This window comes from Drosophila suzukii, chromosome 3 (genome assembly GCF_043229965.1).
Source record: "Drosophila suzukii chromosome 3, CBGP_Dsuzu_IsoJpt1.0, whole genome shotgun sequence".
Taxonomy (NCBI): Eukaryota; Metazoa; Arthropoda; class Insecta; order Diptera; family Drosophilidae; genus Drosophila; species Drosophila suzukii.
This window is the reverse complement of record NC_092082.1, coordinates 77,763,755-77,781,386: the sequence shown is the minus strand read 5'-3', so window position 1 is coordinate 77,781,386 and position 17,632 is coordinate 77,763,755. Positions and strand designations below refer to the sequence as shown.

Here is a 17,632-nt window from a genome sequence, read left to right as displayed (position 1 = left end):
CCCTGGCTAATTGATGAGTTGCGTAATTAAGTGGCAAAGGGAGAGGTCGAAACAATTGCTGAAACATTAGTTGTTATGACCCCTTTGATATTGATAGTTTCTCTTTTAACGATTATTATTCATTCTATTTTGTTTTCTGTACACAGCACGCCAAGCACTAAACGCAGTTTTCCCCCATCAATTCCACCACCCTTGGCGAACTAATGCCATTAAAATGGTTGTAAAAAGTGAACCATAAGCAAATTAAGTTCCCAAGAAAAGCCGCCAAGTGCTCTGCTATCCCAGTTGAGTAGCTACTTCAAAGATTTGGTAACTTGAGATGGGAACGCATTTGCATTTGCATTGGGATTGGCGTTTCGCCAAACCAACTAGTTCCCACACACGCTTTAAAGAGGCACTGAAAAAAATATTTCTTTAAGGATTGGTCTTATAAAATATAAATATTTCTAGGGTGTTCTATATTACTCTTAGGGACTGGGATATTTTGAGGCTTAACTCTACTTTTAGTTTAACAATCGGACGAGAAAACCCCACTTACTTGGACGATATTTTAAAGTCATGTTTGCATTTCGATTCTATTAAGGATTTAATTGCTTTAAGAACCAGGATATTATTATTACAATTTTTAATATTTATTTATGCACTATAACCTCTATTTAACTTTTTTTCGCTTAATCATGTCGCCATAACTTTTGACTTGGCCTTCGAGGGTCTTTTAACTGGTTCTCGGGGGTTCGTGGGAAGCGGTAGAGCTGTGGAAACCTGCTGGGCGTATTATGAATGAATCTGCATTGGAGACGACGTTGCACCTGAGACATGGGACACCTTAGCTGGGAGGCCTCCTAGTCACTCAACCACCCACCGATTATGGGCCACGACAAGGTCACTTGGTCAGCCCGTCCTCGCCTTTCTTAGCCCATTTCTCCTGCAGCAGGTATTTATGTTATTATCAAAATTGCCTACAGGCAGTTGCTGCCACCAATTGGGTTAAAAAGTCTGTACGAGACAGGGGCGATGTGGATGAGGATGAGGCCAAGGCTCAGTTCTTAACCTATAAACATAGTGAAGCCAGTTCCAGCGGCATTTGGCCAATTTTTCGTACATTGTAACATGACTTTCGTGCGTTGCTCCAGTTAAGGCCTCCCCAGGCCCCTTAACCCTCGGCTGGCGGTTCGGCTCAGAACCAGACAATGAATGGGTCGCAGGCGGACATGCAATCAGTCAGGCGATGGCGATGGCGATGCACTTGCCTACCAGCTCTATGTAGGTGTTGTTTCTCCACGAATCGGTATTACTGGTGCGGTTGTTTTTACTCTAAGGCGTCGCATTGTCACGCCGGCCAATGCTCAGCTGGTTCTATATACCCATACTATATATAATATCTATATATGTTCACTGGTCGAGGGCGGCAGGAGACTACATTGCGTGACTTACGTAGGTCGACACCCCCTTCTAGTTCCTCCCCATCTCCGGGTAAACAGATACAATGTCTAAAGGCCTAGTTCAATTTAAAGTCCAATAAACGGTTTAGCTACTTTAAAATTGAAGACGGCACTCGAACTGCTTTTCTTTCCCTCTGTAATTGAACAATGCTTTGGATTGGAAAGTACTTCTGGTTAGGTTCTTGATACCTATAAGGAACCTTCAACAGACAAAATAGATTTGTTTATGGACTATACGAAAGGCTTAACCAACAAGGAAGCGTTTCTCCTTGAAGTGTCTAGGATACGAAAACATTCTTGAAGTTAGGCGAGCTCTTAACTTTAAAAGAGTGCGTTATATAAGATTTCGAGTTAACTAGCTTCATAAAAATTATATCGGCAACTGAGAATAATAAATAAACCATGTTCAAACTAAGCAAAATCACATATCTTACATTAAACCAAACTGGTCACTCATAACTTATGAGTCATAAGCTATTCCTATCCTAAAATCCGTTAAAAAAGATGTATCCATTATAGCCATCTGTCCATCCTTATGATAATCAACCCAACCTGACGGCTCTTTTATCGCTGCTTATTTAATATTCCACCTTGCCGAACAATTTTTCACACTGCCATTGCACCTGGAGAATAACTCCATGTATCGAGCCCACTATCCCCACCATCCAGCCCGCTAACCTTTCCCCTTTGACCCACAGCGGCGGTGGGGTGCATCCAAAACGCCTGTCACTCCTGACAGCTGCCAATGGTTGCTGGCGGTGCCGCTGTTGATGCTACGGGTGGATATGGATATACACGGATGTATTCCCGACGCTGCCGCTGTCAGTTTTCCAATCAAATCCGCTGATGAGTTTGACATTTCCATGACATATTTGCTTCTGTCGGCACGGAAAATGTTTGCCAAAATGTCAGAAAATTTAAACTTTATTTATTATTCTGCGCCAAGCCGTGCCACCGGCTCGTGGGACACGCCCAGTTCCCTAGCCCCATCTCCAGCATAATTGACGGGAAAAACAGAGCGGGAAAAGCAGTGGAAAATCGGAGGGGGAAATGGCCCAGAGTTGGAGGTGCCGTCAGTACAGTGCAACGTCATTAGGGCGAGTATCTTTCGGGTCTTCTTCGTTCGCTGCGCACGCTTTTCCTGTGCCTTTTTCCCCAACTTGTTTTCACATTGGTCTTTCTCTCTGTCTGCCTGGCTTTTCTCTTTGGCCACTTGGGTGGGGTTTTCCAACGTCGCCGCCATTTTTATGTGTGTACATCATCGAGCGTTGCGGAGAGTTTTCCGCCCTGGCTGCCCCACCCTGCCAGCCGAGATTTTGCGCTTTTCCGGTCGTTCGCAGCACAAGATTTTCATCCACCGCCGACGGGGTTCACGGTGGATGGTCTTTGGTTCATTTAACGACCCAACGGGGGTGGGTCCTTCAAAAGATGGAAGTGCCGGCAGAGAAAATGGGGGAAACAGCAGCGGAAAATGCGGAGAATTTGTCGTAAATTTGGTTTATTCGCCATGTAATAACACAATGTAAGTGCAATAAAGTCTCCCGGGGCAGATTTCGTAACCCAAAGCCAAAAACCCAACCCAACCCAAATCTTTCCCCTGCTAAAATTAATTAAATGAGTTTATGCACGTACCCACAACGAAAAAAAAAAATAAAATATACCGCCAGAAATAATAAAAAAGCAGCGTCGAGAAGCGGAATGAATGTAAACTGAGCCTAATTAAATTATGAATAATTACGAGCGTCCTAGGCCAAGTGGCTGTAAAGGATCACGCCAGGATTACACGCACATGATGCAATTTGTTTGGGCCACATTAGGCGAAAGTGGGGAAAGTTGGGAAAGGAGTGAGGAGTGGCCAGGGGCGACTATTTGTTTTATCGCACTTTCGCTAAAATGAACAATCTTTCGCTGCTTTTTTTTTAGGGGAGAGACCTAGTCACTTTTGTTAATTTGATAAAAAGGTCAGAAAAGGCCGAGATTATGGCGAGGCGACAAGGAGCTCCAGTTTGCGGTCAGTTTGGTCAGGGAAAAGTGGCTAAGAGCCGGGGAAATACTAACCTGCTAATTGAAATTGAAGCCGAGAATTTCCCCCCGGTTTTTTTTAGGGGTTGCACTTGGCTTCAGGGGAAATCGGGGACTTTTCCTTCACGAGGCTTGCCATGCGTAAATTAACTCTGCCTTTGTTTTTATTTTAGCTGCTGTTTTATTTCTCTTCAACATTTTTTATTTTACCCATTTGCGTTGATAAAAATCATAATTTATGACATCAGCTGGCGTGGCATAATTTTTGGCCAGGACAACAACACTCTTAGCCAAGCCACCCTGCTCGCTTTCCCCCGAAAACCTTTTACTAATATTGTGAAAATATATGAAGTTCCATTTCTTTTATCGTTTATCGCACATAAATCAATTTTTGTGACAAATTTATTATAAAAACCCGCTTGGCTCCCACAAAATAAAACTCCACCGCCAAGAAATAAATAAACAAAAGTAATGGGTGGGTATGGGGGAAAATAAAATGAAATTTTCCTAGGCAAAATGGCGGCCTAAGGGTGAACAGTTCAAGGATGATTCAAGGGGTGGGCCAAAAGCGGGCGAAAGTTCTCATAAAATATTACAATGACACCATAAACAATTTTTAGTACTTTGCCAAAGCCGTAAATATTTATTGTACGAGTATTTTCGGGGAGTTGAGACAGACATACACAATATATATGATATATTGGATTTTTATGAAGTTACTATGGTTATGCCAGTAATGCCTCTTCTCCTCCTCGAGGAAGGTGGGTTTGTAAAACAATTGAGCGGATTATTTATGGCCAAGCAATTTGCCCAACTTTATTCCGTTCTTTTGAGTGAATATCAAATATTTATGGTTAATAAAATATCCAAGAATGCCGCTGTTTGTAAAAAGTATCTATCTATCTCTCACTTGCAGTTGTTATGCATAAGGATAAGGAGGAGAACGGAGTCCTGCCCCACATACACGCACACGATGGCTACAGGACGCGAGAACTGGGAGCCTTCGAGCACGGCCTGTTGGATGGTGATATGTTCCTCCAGGTGAGTCCAGAGTTCGGAGTACTGAGTCCAGCACCCTAATCCTCCCAAACCCCCCATCACCTCTTCTCAATTGCCTCGATTTGTCTTCATCAGTGGTTGTTTGATGGCTTCATTGGCCAGGATATGTGGCGTATTTTTATTTTACCCCATACGAGGGGCAAAGGGGCATAATCAATCAGCGTCTTGTTAGCCGTGAGAGTTTCCATTGATAAGTACTGGGCACGCAATCGGCAGGTAATGGGTGTGGGGTGAAATCCACTTCCTCGCTTCGACTCCACCATTTGTAATTGACTGCAATTAATAAGTGCTCGAATTGATTAACCTAATTGAAAACTGCCTATGCTCTAACCGGAAAAACAGATCAATCTTAGGGGGTGAAGTGATACAGTTCCAACACGAATATCTAGAATAATTTTCTTAAAATAAGTGTATCAATTATATTTCATATTTAAAATTCTAATTAATATTTGATGTCTATCAGACTATTATTATTTACCCATTAATAGATTTATTTTTCCAAAGTTATTCCGATTTTTATTATAAATGTACGTTTATTACTGGCATCATTTAAACAATTTGTTTACTAGCAATTGAAAAAAGTTAAACACAATTCATTAAATGAATTGGCGCATTTTCAAGTCCAAATATGCTTGGTAAACCAATAATTTTTGATTTACAACCATTTCGCTACAATTAATTAGCAGTTATCATGTTGAAGCGAAACAGCTGCACTGAACTAGAGCACTTGTACATAAAAAATTATGCATTTCAAGTTTATGTGCCAAAATACTCCAATTAAATTGTCGCACAGCATTTCCCCTCCCTCTCCGCAGTCCTAAGTCGGCGCCTTGGGGCAGTTGCATGTTTTTGCTGAATTAAAAGTGCATGTGTGCCTCAGTATTTGTTTGTTGCACTGTCCGAGGCGCCAACATATGCACTTGTCACAGTCATGACAGTTTAATTTAATGCGCACATAGCTCACCGGGCATTGGAGCAAGCGGCCACCGGGCAAGTGCTGGTGCTCCTACAGCTGACAGTGCCCCCTGAACTACTACCTATACCCCCTCCCCTTCCCCAACCCAGACAGACACACGCAATTGTGCAACATGCACTTGCAACCTGCCTTTTTTTCTTCTGTTTTTTTGCACATGCCGCTTTTTTCGGCTGCACTCCACACACACAATTCAATGTCAAAGTCCAAAGTAACCACCCGCCCGATTGCGGTATGCAACACATATACTGCATACAGTATATACTCTTTGTGGCACAAGTGGGGCAATGGCAATGCAAGTTGCAGTTTCGTGCTCGCCTGCATTACGTATACGCAGGGTGGCCCGTTGGCGAATTTGAATGCAGGCCAAAAAAGCACTCGACTGCACCAACACCACCCTTTTCCTGACTGCAGCTAATTGTCGAGCTCAAAACTGCACAATTGTGCATTTCCGTGCATATTTTTAGTCTGTCTCGCGGAGAGAGGTCCTTTTGGCAATTGGGGGGCCGCCATGAGGTGTGCATATTTAGTTTTAATACCTCGGGTATTTGTTACCTGTTGCCCATGAAGTTTTACTTTTTGCTGCAGCTGTTGCTGTAGCCGTTCCTGTTTATTATGGGTCACATATTATCATTAGAAAATGGCATTTTGTCACGCAGCTTAGTCGAGGGCTAACACACACACACTGGTCTACCATACCATTTAATTGTCTTCCGTTTTCACTGAAAGTAAAACACTTTCAACACTTTGCTTGCCAACATGATATGAACTCAACTTTCCATGCAACAGTTTTTGGTCGCAGATCCGCTGAAGATATAATATATTAACTGGCAGAGAGGGTCTGCCGCTGGGGGTGGGCTTTATTAAGCAATTATCTAGACGAGCATGGGCAAATTGGCCAAACTAGAAAGGCTCCTCCCCCTCGACAAAATCGCCCCTGAAAAGTCTTTCCTGCATCTGCCTAGGAAATGGTAAAATAATCGCTGCCAACTTATCAAATCTCACAACTGAAATGCAAGATTTACCCATACACACGTACCCAGGCACAGCCTCTCTATCTCCGGATCCCCCACTTTTTATAAAGACGGGCGGGTATTATTAAAATCGCATTAGAAGACGCCGCAGACGAGCTTGTCTAAATTGTAGCTGCGGGAGCGACAGAGATGCCTCCATATGCCATCAGGTGGGAAAGGGATGGTGATGGAGATGGAGATGGGGATGGGGCAGAGAAACAATTAGACTGTGGGGAGAAATCTTTCTTGGCCGTATAAAAAGGTAAAATGCCGCAAGAAATGAAAAGAGAACAGCAAAAAAAACTGTGGAAAAAAGAAAGATAAAGCAAGTAAACAGAATTTAAAAACCAAATATTTAATACCCTCTAACTTTAGTCAGAAATATCTTTTAAGATTTAGTTTCGATTTAGAAAATATAATTACTTATATAGATTTGTGTTTTAAAAACAAAATTATATATTTTCTCAAGGCCCTATCTAGTATACTATCCAAAAATATTATTTAGTAGATCCTTAAAAATATCTAAATTTTTTAATCAATCTAAAATGATTCTACAATCACTGTGACACCCACAAAGTCAAGAATCATTTGACTACGATGTTAGGAATTTAATTTCCTATAACAGTCCCAGCAATTCCACCCCATGCTATCCACAAAACTAGAGTATCCACTAGCTTGGTATCCACACCATCCTCACCATCTTTCGCTCACTGGCTACCGTTGTGGAGATCTTTATGACGATTATTGATGCCCGACCAGTCCGCGTGGCCTGATGACAATCCAGTCAGAAGATGCCCTGGCAGCACCATATCCTTGCGGGCTGTTGATGCGTTTTAAATGATGACGCCACTTAGCATTTATGTCGGCTAATGCAAACTCTGGCAAGGAGTTGCCCGCTGTTTCAACCGATCTCTGGCCAGATCGGATCCTATCTCGACTCCTCTCTGGCCAATCCTGCGCCCGCTGCTCTGTAATTAGCAGCAATCGCGCACATTTTTCTCCGGCTCAAAATGGGGGGACTTCCTTTCGATGCCGCTCGATGTGGTGGCTGCAAATTGATATTTAAATACGCCCGTATTAATTACGTACACGTATGTGTGTTGTGTATGCTCAGCGGTGTTGTTTTCGGTTCGGTTTTATTAATTACGGCCGCACCGCCACGGAGGCACTAATGGAGCATTGGCAAATTTGTCTTTCGAAGAGGCCGGTTCAGTTTTCAGTTTTCTGTTTTTAGTTCAGTTTCAGTTTCCTTCCCATTTTCACTTCACACGTTGCTTACCGTTAGTTCCAGTTGAGATCGGCGGGGAATCGCATGCGTCGATGCCATTAGCAGTCCATAAAGCCCGACTTTAAAATGCAATCAAAAACAATAATGCGCCAAATAATAAACAAAACAATGGAACGTATTAAAAACTTTTGCATGATTTTGCTACTCACCCCCTTGCCACACATTTTATTTTCTTGTTAGCAGCTCCAAGTCTTTGGCGGCGCATATCCGAATAGATAATGACAATGGCTCATCTGGGGATTCCGGGGGTTTTACGGGGAGGCAACTGGAATGGAAACCTGCAATTACACCAAAATCTACCTTCTCGCTCTCTCTCTTTTTGTTCAGTTGAAACTCATTGATTTAATTGCAAGCCATTTCCTGGTTGTGTTTGATGTGGAACTCCAGATCCGACTGGGATCTCGGGATTGGAGATAGGGGATAGGGGATACCTATATGTAGCGACCTGTGGCTTGGATGAAATAAGCCGCTTTAGCGCTGATTACGCTTTGGCCGCAACTAAGCGCCGCCATCATCGTGGCCGTCTTTTCAGTTGCTCCTGATGCGGTCGAAAGAGAGTTCAATTCAAGGGGCGTAACCCGTAAGGGTCAATGGAAGAACGCTGAGAATAATCTTACTATCCATTGTACTATTATTCCTGTTATGGTTGTATATCTGAAATTATTACTTAACTATAAAGCCGCTGGAACTGCCTATTTTTTTGGTGGCTATTATCTGTTTTATTGTTCTCGATAATGACATAGTATACGATTTAGTATATTCACACATTTATGATCATGAATCATTTAGCATCTATAGGAACTGTTATTAAATTAATATTAATATTATTCACCTCACTCAACATCTATAGAAAATAAGATCTATATAGCCTGGAGATGTATGGTACGTGGTTAAATAAACCGCAGCATTGATAATTTTCTCGCAGTGTATTGAAATACCTCCGGCTGCCATGATCAATAACGTTTCATTCACCAAATATGACGAACCCTGGCAGCTACTGTAATTACACCTTTGCCAACCCATCCCATCTCAAAGATTCATTCATCTAGCCATTGATTCTACTGGGGATCAATCCACTTGTCTCTGTAGGCCAAGCCCATCAAAACCAAACGAAAAAGAGAAACAAACATTTAATTCATAGTTTTGATTTAATTTTGACCCGTCGTATACCATTTCTCTTTGAATTTCTTTGCAGGCCCTAAATGGATTTCTAATGATACTGACATGCGAAGGCGAAGTCTTCTTTGCCACGCACAGCATCGAGAGCTATTTGGGTTTTCATCAGGTAAGTGCCACCAACTTCTAACCCCTCAGACGCTCTCTTTCGCTCCGTTTTTTGATTGATTTTAATTGCCGCCGGTTTTTGTAAATATTATCCCCCGTGTTTCTGTTTTTTGGGTCAATCTCTGACTTGCGGAAGCGGTCCGAGAAAGAAGAAATACTTTGGCTCAGAATCGGAGAAGGGGTATAATAACTTTGTACAGGTTTACTTGGGTGCTAAATAAAACAAAAAATGGTGTACCCATATCTGGCATGCTGAAAAGTCAAAGAAAAGTAAACAATTTAGCCTGAAATCAAAGCAGAATTACGACATATTTTTACAGGTTCACAAGTATCGCAAAATATTCACGAGTTAAATAACCTGATTTTCGAATACTCTGACCCAAATCAGCAATTCAGATTCTCAAGACCCCAGTAAAGTGGTCCGAACTCCTCGCCTCGCTTAAAGGGTACGGACCTGAATCGATTCGCGGGTCCGACAGATCATAAATTAAAATCAGATTGCGCAATCGCTGGGAATCTCCTTCGTATCCCCTGCTGCAGTAGCGGGGCGTGGCCAGATTGATTCCGATGCGGGCACTCCGATTTGAATTCGGGTTCCTTCGGCAGCATGTTTGGGGTACACCTTCATTGTAGTTTTTTGCCTACTTTATTGTCGAATGGAAATTGAAATTGTAGTTAGCATCCGCCCGAGTTGTTTTATCTTTACTTCTTTTTTTTTAAATTTAGTTGTAAATGTGTAAAGCGGCACTTGCCACGCCCCGTTTGGCAGCTCAATTAAAAGCGTAGCTCGGCTTCAGGTTGGCGAAAATCAGTTGGGTTTGTTTGCTTTTCGTTTGGGTTTCTGCAAAACCAGGCAGCAGAATGGGAGTCCCTCGAATCCCAATCCCCCGTCCAACCTTCCTGCTCCTGCTGGCGCGTGCAGAATTTATGTCTCAATTTGTGGCCAACATGGGGCGCATTTTCAATTTGCGCGCATTTTGATTTATACGCCCCGAAAACCCCGGGCAAAAGAGAGCTCAAGAAATGGAGCGAGAGTGAGAGCAGCAGAATCAATAAGAAGGAATACCCCGGGTGACTGAACCCTGATCAAAATATATATATTTGTGCATTCCCCAGTCGGACATTGTCCACCAGTCGGTGTACGAACTGGTCCACTCGGAGGACCGCGAGGAGCTGCAGCGCCAGCTGCTGTGGAACAGCTTCCTGCCCGCCGACATGTCCAGCATGCAGCTGGCGGAGACCTTGGCGCCGGATAAGGCACTCTACCTGGAGCGCAGCTTCACCGTCCGCTTTCGCTGCCTGCTGGACAACACGAGCGGCTTCCTGCGCCTGGACATCCGCGGAAGGATCAAGGTCCTCCATGGCCAGAACCGCAAAACGGAGGAGCCACCACTGGCCCTCTTCGCCTACTGCACGCCCTTCGGACCGCCCAGCCTGCTGGAGATCCCCCACAAGGAGAACATGTTCAAGTCCAAGCACAAGCTGGACTTCTCGCTGGTGTCGATGGACCAAAGGGGCAAGCACATCCTGGGCTACGCGGACGCCGAGCTGGTCAACATGGGAGGCTACGATCTGGTGCACTACGATGACCTTGCCTATGTGGCGAGCGCCCATCAAGAGCGTAAGTTTCAATCTAAATTTCATATACCATTTTTAAGATCTTTAAGAAAACTTATTTTTGTAACCGGAGAGATTAGAAATATCCCTTAAATTATTTTCCGGATTTGTCCCATAAAATATTATTTTATTATATTATATATTAAGGTGAAGAAAACTTAAACACAGAACTCCAACCAAACTTCCCCTTTCTATTTCCTGCAGTTCTGAAGACGGGAGCCTCCGGCATGATCGCCTATCGGTACCAAAAGAAGGACGGCGAGTGGCAGTGGCTGCAGACGAGTTCGCGGCTGGTCTACAAGAACTCCAAGCCGGACTTTGTGATCTGCACGCATCGCCAACTAATGGACGAGGAGGGCCACGATCTGCTCGGGAAGCGCACGATGGATTTCAAGGTCAGCTACCTGGACACGGGCCTGGCGTCCACCTACTTCTCCGAGGCCGATCAACTGGTGGTGCCACCGAGTGCCTCTCCCACGGCCCACGCCCTGCCGCCTCCAGTGACGCCAACGCGTCCAAATCGCCGCTATAAGACGCAGTTGCGCGACTTCCTGTCCACCTGCCGCAGCAAACGCAAGCTGCAGCAGCAGCAGAATCAGCAGCAAACGCAGCAAACCTCGCCCCTGGGTGGCCAGGTGGGATCCCCTGCTCCGGCCGTGGCCGTGGAGTACTTGCCCGATCCGGCTGCTGCGGTGGCCGCCGCCTACTCCAACCTGAATCCCATGTACACGACCTCGCCGTATGCCAGTGCAGCCGACAATCTCTACATGGGCAGCTCCATGCCGGCCAACGCCTTCTACCCGGTCAGCGAGAACCTCTTCCATCAGTACCGGCTGCAGGGCGCCGTCGGCGGCTACTACACGGACTACCCGCACTCTGGAGCCCCTGCCTCGGCCTATGTGGCGAACGGATTCCTCTCCTACGACGGATACGCCATCGCCTCCAAGGCGGACGAGAAGTGGCAGGAGACCGGGAAGTACTACAGTGGCTACAGCAGCGGCTACGGAAGTCCAACCTCCACGCCGCAGGTGAGTAAGGTCTACAAATTTTTATAATCCAAGTCTATCAGAAGGTGTATAAATCGAAAATTTTTAATTTTTGCCATTTTTCGAAAAAAAGTGATGTAACCCCTACCAAAATTGAAGAAATTGGTCAAAAATTTTAACCCTTTTTTCGCCATAAAAATTCAGTTTTTTGGCTGCCATAACAAAAATATAAGTCAGAATGAGGAATGGCATACCTCGTTGAGCTCGTTGTTTAATTTCCAATCGATTGACATTTCAATCTAAAAATTTTTAATTTTTGCCATTTTTCGAAAAAAAGTGATGTAACCCCTACAAAAAATGAAAAAATTGGTCAAAAAATAAATTTTCCAAAAAGTGATGAGGATCGTTAGCATATTTAGCAAGCTGTTCAAAACAGTCGGTCTTTTAGCTGTACGCCTTGATTTGGCTGAACTACGATGGAAAAACCGGAAAAAAATGTCGAATTTTTGACAAAAATCTGAAATTTGATTTTTGACAAAAATGTTAACCCTTTTTTCGCCATAAAAATTCAGTTTTTTGGCTGCCATAACAAAAATATAAGTCAGAATGAGGAATGTCATACCTCGTTGAGCTCGTTGCTTAATTTCCAATCGATTGGCATTTCAAACATGAAAATTTTTAATTTTTGCCATTTTTCGAAAAAAAGTGATGTAACCCCTACAAAAATTGAGGAAAGTCGAAATCGCTTACTATTTGGCAACAACCGATTATTCTATCAATGGGATTTCCCCAACTGACTAACTACAAGAAACCATTATCTTTAAAAATGAGTATTTTAAAAAGCATTTACATTGATAGCATAATCAGCTGATGCCAGTGATAGTTCGATTTTTGTACATATTAGCATATCAAAATTATTGAAAGCTATATCCAACCCATTACTGATGAGATTTCCTCTTTTTTCCAACAGCAAATACCCCTCAAGACGCCGAAGTCTTCGCCCCAAGTGATGGAGGTGATATCCTGCTCGTCGGACGGACCCTCGCCAGTGGGCGGTGCCACGCCCAACGGAGTTGGCCAAAGTGTCACGCCCAAAGTGGAGCTGGCCGTCACAACGGCGGCTGCTGCTGCAGCTGGCCAGGATCCCTACGAGCGACAGACAGTGCTAATGTGGGGCACCACGCACTCGAGTGGGGTTCCCCTAAATAGTCTGCAGGGTGGACGAAGTGGACCTGGGAATCCTGGCTCCCCGCAGCGAACCACTCCACTGACCAATGGTCTTGGCTATGCCTCCGCCAACAACAACAACAACGAGCATGAACCTGCAACGGCGGCCAAGTGGAATGGGACAAAGGAGCTGCCGGGCAAGTCGGCCAGTGCCAGTACGCCGGAGAGCTACCAGATGCAGCACGATGACTCCGGCTTGTACTCCGCCTCCTCGCACACCACCTCGCCCCAGCAGCAGCAACAACAGCAGTTACAGCAATCCCAGCGAGGAGGAGTTGTATCCAATGTTAGCGCTCCCAGCAGCTCCCTCACCAGCACGGGCACAGATCAGCAGGCGGTGCACCCACCCAGTTGTCACCAACAGCAGCAACAGCAACAGCAGCAACAACAGCAGCAGCAGCAACATCATCACGCCCACCCGCATCCGCACTCGCATCATCACCACCATCATCATCATCACCACGAGACGGCGCATCAGCATGGCAGCGAGGTATGGACGCCCGCCTCCTACACGCAGTACTCGCAGTACTTCACGTACCACCATCCGCATCCGCACTCGCACCATCCGTCGGCTGGCGGCGGTGGCCATGTTCCGGCCCAGTCGCATCACCTGCACCACGGCCACCGCTAGAATATTTCGGATAGATTGCACCAGTAATGAAGCACCCGCACTCTCTGTACTCTGTACTCACCCACCAAACCACTTACCTTCTGATACCAATAGAAACCCACTCCAGTCGCCTGACTACTAACCATAACGATCCTTCCTAGATCATCCTCACCACCCATCAGCAGCAACAGCAGCAACAGCAGTCGCTGGCTGGCTATCCGCTGCACCAACAGCTGGTGGGAGTTGGATCAGGATCACCACCTCCCCCGCCGCCAGCTGCATTATCACGCTCGCCGACGGCCTTGCCAGCGGTTAGCAGTCTGCTCAACGGATCAGCGACTGCTGCATCGGATATACCCTACCAGCAGCTGGCCATTGTGTCCGCTCCTCTGGTGATCTGCGCCGAGGAGGTGGTCGGTGGTCGGAAGTCAGCCAAGCAGCAACAGTCCCTGCAGCAACTGCAGCAGCAGCAGACGCTGCAACAGCAGCAACATGCAATATACCAGCAGCAACATCACCACACGCAGCATCATCCACATCCGCATCCGCATCATCAGCTGCTCTATCCGGCGAATATTACGGCGCACACGGCCCTGGCCTATGCCCCGCCCACCGCCGGGGGGGCGTACGCCGATGGCAGTCCGCTGCTCTCCTTCTCCGAGGTGACCAACACGCTGCTGAACCAGTGAGTGTCCAGAGGGGAGGACACACAGTTTTGCCAAAATGTGGACTATGACTATCGTATCTTCCATATAATCTGAACCAGCTACGAATGGATATAGCCAGCAGCGCACGCCATTCGTCCACTCCATCCACTCCTTGGTTGATTCCCAGAAAAAAAAACAGCAGCCCCAGCAGAGAAGATTTCTATTTATTTTACTGTGATAATTTATAGATACATTGTATATTGTATGTGACACTAGGTTTGCCCATTAACAAATCCACAACAGCCGTAATATCCGTATCCAGACTTCCAGTGAATTGGGAATGGGTACTGAAACCTTAACCAGCACAAAGTTAGGAGCAAATCCCGGTTCGATCCTAAGCTTCGATCATTCAATTTCAGTTGTAGTTACAACCAAAGATTTCTCTAACTTATACTTATCGTTTTAGCATAATACGATCCATCCAATTGGCTTCGGTTTGTTGCGCCAAACTTTAGTTACATTTCAGTTACACTCGCGAACAGAGTGAGGATAAAAATGCCTAAATAGTTGCGTTTAAGAGTGCTTAAGTAGCATTTAAGTGAATAACAGATGCTTGTATCCATATTTAATTGAACCTTAGACGTAACGATTAATGCAAGATAAAGTAATTTTCATGATTCCTATCGTTTAGCAAGTAATTAAATTAATCCGTAAGCGGATATATCCGTATACACATATATTGTACTGTATATTTAAAGTTTTCTTGAAATTTCTAGTCGCCCGCATAAAAACCTTTACTTATAAATTAAACAAATACCATAAATGTACACTTCGGTGGTATACATACTTTGCAATTCGGCAGGCAATACTGTAGGTAGTCTGTACTACTTGTATGATGATAACCGACTATTGGTAACCAGCAAAAACTAAGCTATCAAAATTACCGCTTAAATTAAACGATTGATTATGTATCCGAAAAAAAAGAAACAATAAATTTAAAATGTAGATAATCTGTCAGCTAATTGACGAAACATTTAATACAATTTCAATTATAAATTTATAAAAGAAACCCGAGTGCATGTAAGGTGCGCCTATCCAAAACAATCAGAGCGAAATAAATCTAGAAAATAATCGAAGTTCTTAAATGTCTTTTAATTAAAAGGTTTTCATTTATTTTTAAGCGGAAAGGCTTGTTTGGAGTCTTGAGGAAATACTTGATTGAGGTTTGTTATAAGCATTCCATATCCAACCTCATCCATATTTTTGCCTAAGAGTATGCCACAAATAAGGTTTATAAAGAGTATCCCCAAAAATATACCTTGAAATCCAGTTAAAAATGATGATTCAAAAATATAATAAAATATTTCAGGTTTAATAGACAAACTATTATTGCTGACAATTGTCCTATAAATGCAAAAGAGATGGTTGCTAAAATAAAAACATGAAAAAGTTAGAGTAAGAGATAATGATAAGTAGGTTTCTTGAGTCAAGACAGTTTATATGTATCGTACCTTTACCATCTCTATCTGTTAAAAAACCCTTATCTGACGAACATTTTGTATTTTCACTTGGAAAAAGCTATTCAAACAAACATAATTGGTATGAAGTAAGGTGTTATAGGACCTCCTACAACATAAATCGTGTTGTAAACAGGCGACTGGCGTCATCCCAATCTGTAATCACTTGGTTTTCCAAGGTGCAACAATAGTAAATCACCATTTTCCATGAAGCAATTGCAATTCAACCGCAAGCCATTACCATCTCCAGACTTAATTGGAGGCTTTACTGCCTTTAATTTGCGACGACAGCGTGGCACACACACGCGACACACAAAAGTTTTGATTGACACCTAACAATCATATTTTCCTGGCTATAGCCATATAGATAATGGAAAGCATTCATCAGATGCTGGGGCGCAGATCTGAAGACTAACACGGAGTTGGAGTACAAAGGCATAATCATTCTTCGAAGCGGGAGCGCCCCAAACTCGACTTGAATAGTAAGCAATCCGCTGTGGGCTTCGTTGTTTACGCTCGATATTAAATGAATTATTCTGCAGCCATACTCATTCGCATTATCCCAAGACCAAACATATCCACATATCCAGTGTTTGTATTTTGGGCCTCGAGAGCGAAACCAATTAATCACTCACAACAGTTCCTATGTGCGATACAACTGAACCGTTGAACCAAATTCACATTGAAGATATTGGTCGACCTGATGGCTTCATTGTTGAAGAGGCTGCTGGAGCACTTGACTTGGGTTCGCCGAATGCCCCTCGGGGCAACCTGGGGCTAGGAGCTGCTCCTCCTCCATTGCCAGGCGAAGGTCACCTATCAACAGCTTGCCTCAATGGGAAAACAATAGAGGTATATGCTACCTTTTTGGCATTTCAGAACAACCCCTGACAGAAGTCGAGGCAGCAAGTGAATGGCAGTTGGCCAACAAATTGTCGATGATTATGCTCCGTTTGGGAAATTTTGAAGTGGTGGCCAGAGTGTCAAAGTGGCCTCCCAATAGCATTCCCTGGCTTATGACTATTCAAATATATTGCTTGTTAACTCCGGTCGTTATGGTCATTTTATTGTTTTGCGGCCAGTTCGTGTCTTGAGTCTTTCGATTGACGCATCTTTGAGATCATTCTCTAATAGATTGCAGCCAACAGCAGAAAGAGAAACTCGAACTGAAATAGAAATAAATTCAACAATTAACAAAGTGCGCCGTTTGTTTACTTTGATTTACTTAACGTTTTTTTTACATTTTTGTTTTGTCTTTTCTTATTTTGGTCCCATCTTTGTGTTGCCGTTTGCACTGCTGGCTTTGGAGCTTGACCTTTAATAGTCGTGTTGTACAATGTGCCATGGGCGTCTTGGTAGGTCCGTGGCAGATCGAAATGGAGATGAAGATCGAATTGGAGAGTCGAGAGTCGAGAGCCGAGGAAGCTGGAGCACCAGAGATGCCTGCAATTGAACTTCAAATCCGTTTTTGGCGGCCTGCCTGTGTAAGTGCAATAAAATGCTGCCAAAGGTGATAATCTTGGCTTATTCATTGCTCTTCATGTTCGTCACTTAAGGTCAATGATATGGCAGAGCTGACCGCACGCCGGACGCGAACGTGATCATCATCGCTCAGCGGACTGAGCGGATTGACTTGACCTTGCTGCATTGTTGGTTTGACAAATTTGTAGCAACTAGCAGCTGAAATTGCCAGCGACCACCGGATGGGACTATCATTCAAGCTACTTGTTTAGTCAGCGGTGGCAAAGAGGTTTACCTTTCCTCTTAGCACTCTTTGGTGCCCCATGCGTATACGCAATAATTTCCATATGACTTGCTCGTTATCAATTATGCCAGCTTATCCGCTCCACTTTCGATTTCAATGCGCAGCACGACTTAAGCCGAGAAGAAGAAAAACCTCTTAATAAACGTGTGAATCTCCCCCCGGGAGACGCGGTGTTGCCTTTA

General features: G+C 44.2%; 1 protein-coding gene across 7 annotated transcripts in view; it reads left to right on the top strand.

Annotated features, from left to right (window-relative positions):
• The window catches only part of ss (aryl hydrocarbon receptor spineless), a 31,631-nt gene extending 16,327 nt beyond the window's left edge, over nucleotides 1-15,304 (top strand). For 4 of the 7 annotated variants that reach the window (XM_070995595.1, XM_065865737.2, XM_065865738.2 and 1 more), the window contains exons 4-9: nucleotides 4,381-4,505; nucleotides 8,993-9,082; nucleotides 10,198-10,702; nucleotides 10,903-11,735; nucleotides 12,655-13,401; nucleotides 13,683-15,304. In XM_070995595.1, the coding sequence (XP_070851696.1) occupies nucleotides 4,381-4,505; nucleotides 8,993-9,082; nucleotides 10,198-10,702; nucleotides 10,903-11,735; nucleotides 12,655-13,401; nucleotides 13,683-14,210 (2,828 nt within the window). In that variant the 3' untranslated portion in view covers nucleotides 14,211-15,304. Of the gene's footprint in view, nucleotides 1-4,380; nucleotides 4,506-8,992; nucleotides 9,083-10,197; nucleotides 10,703-10,902; nucleotides 11,736-12,654 lie in introns of all 7 variants that reach the window. The other 3 variants (XM_065865740.2, XM_065865739.2, XM_065865741.2) reach the window with 3 other exon arrangements.
• The last annotated feature ends 2,328 nt before the right edge of the window (nucleotides 15,305-17,632 follow it).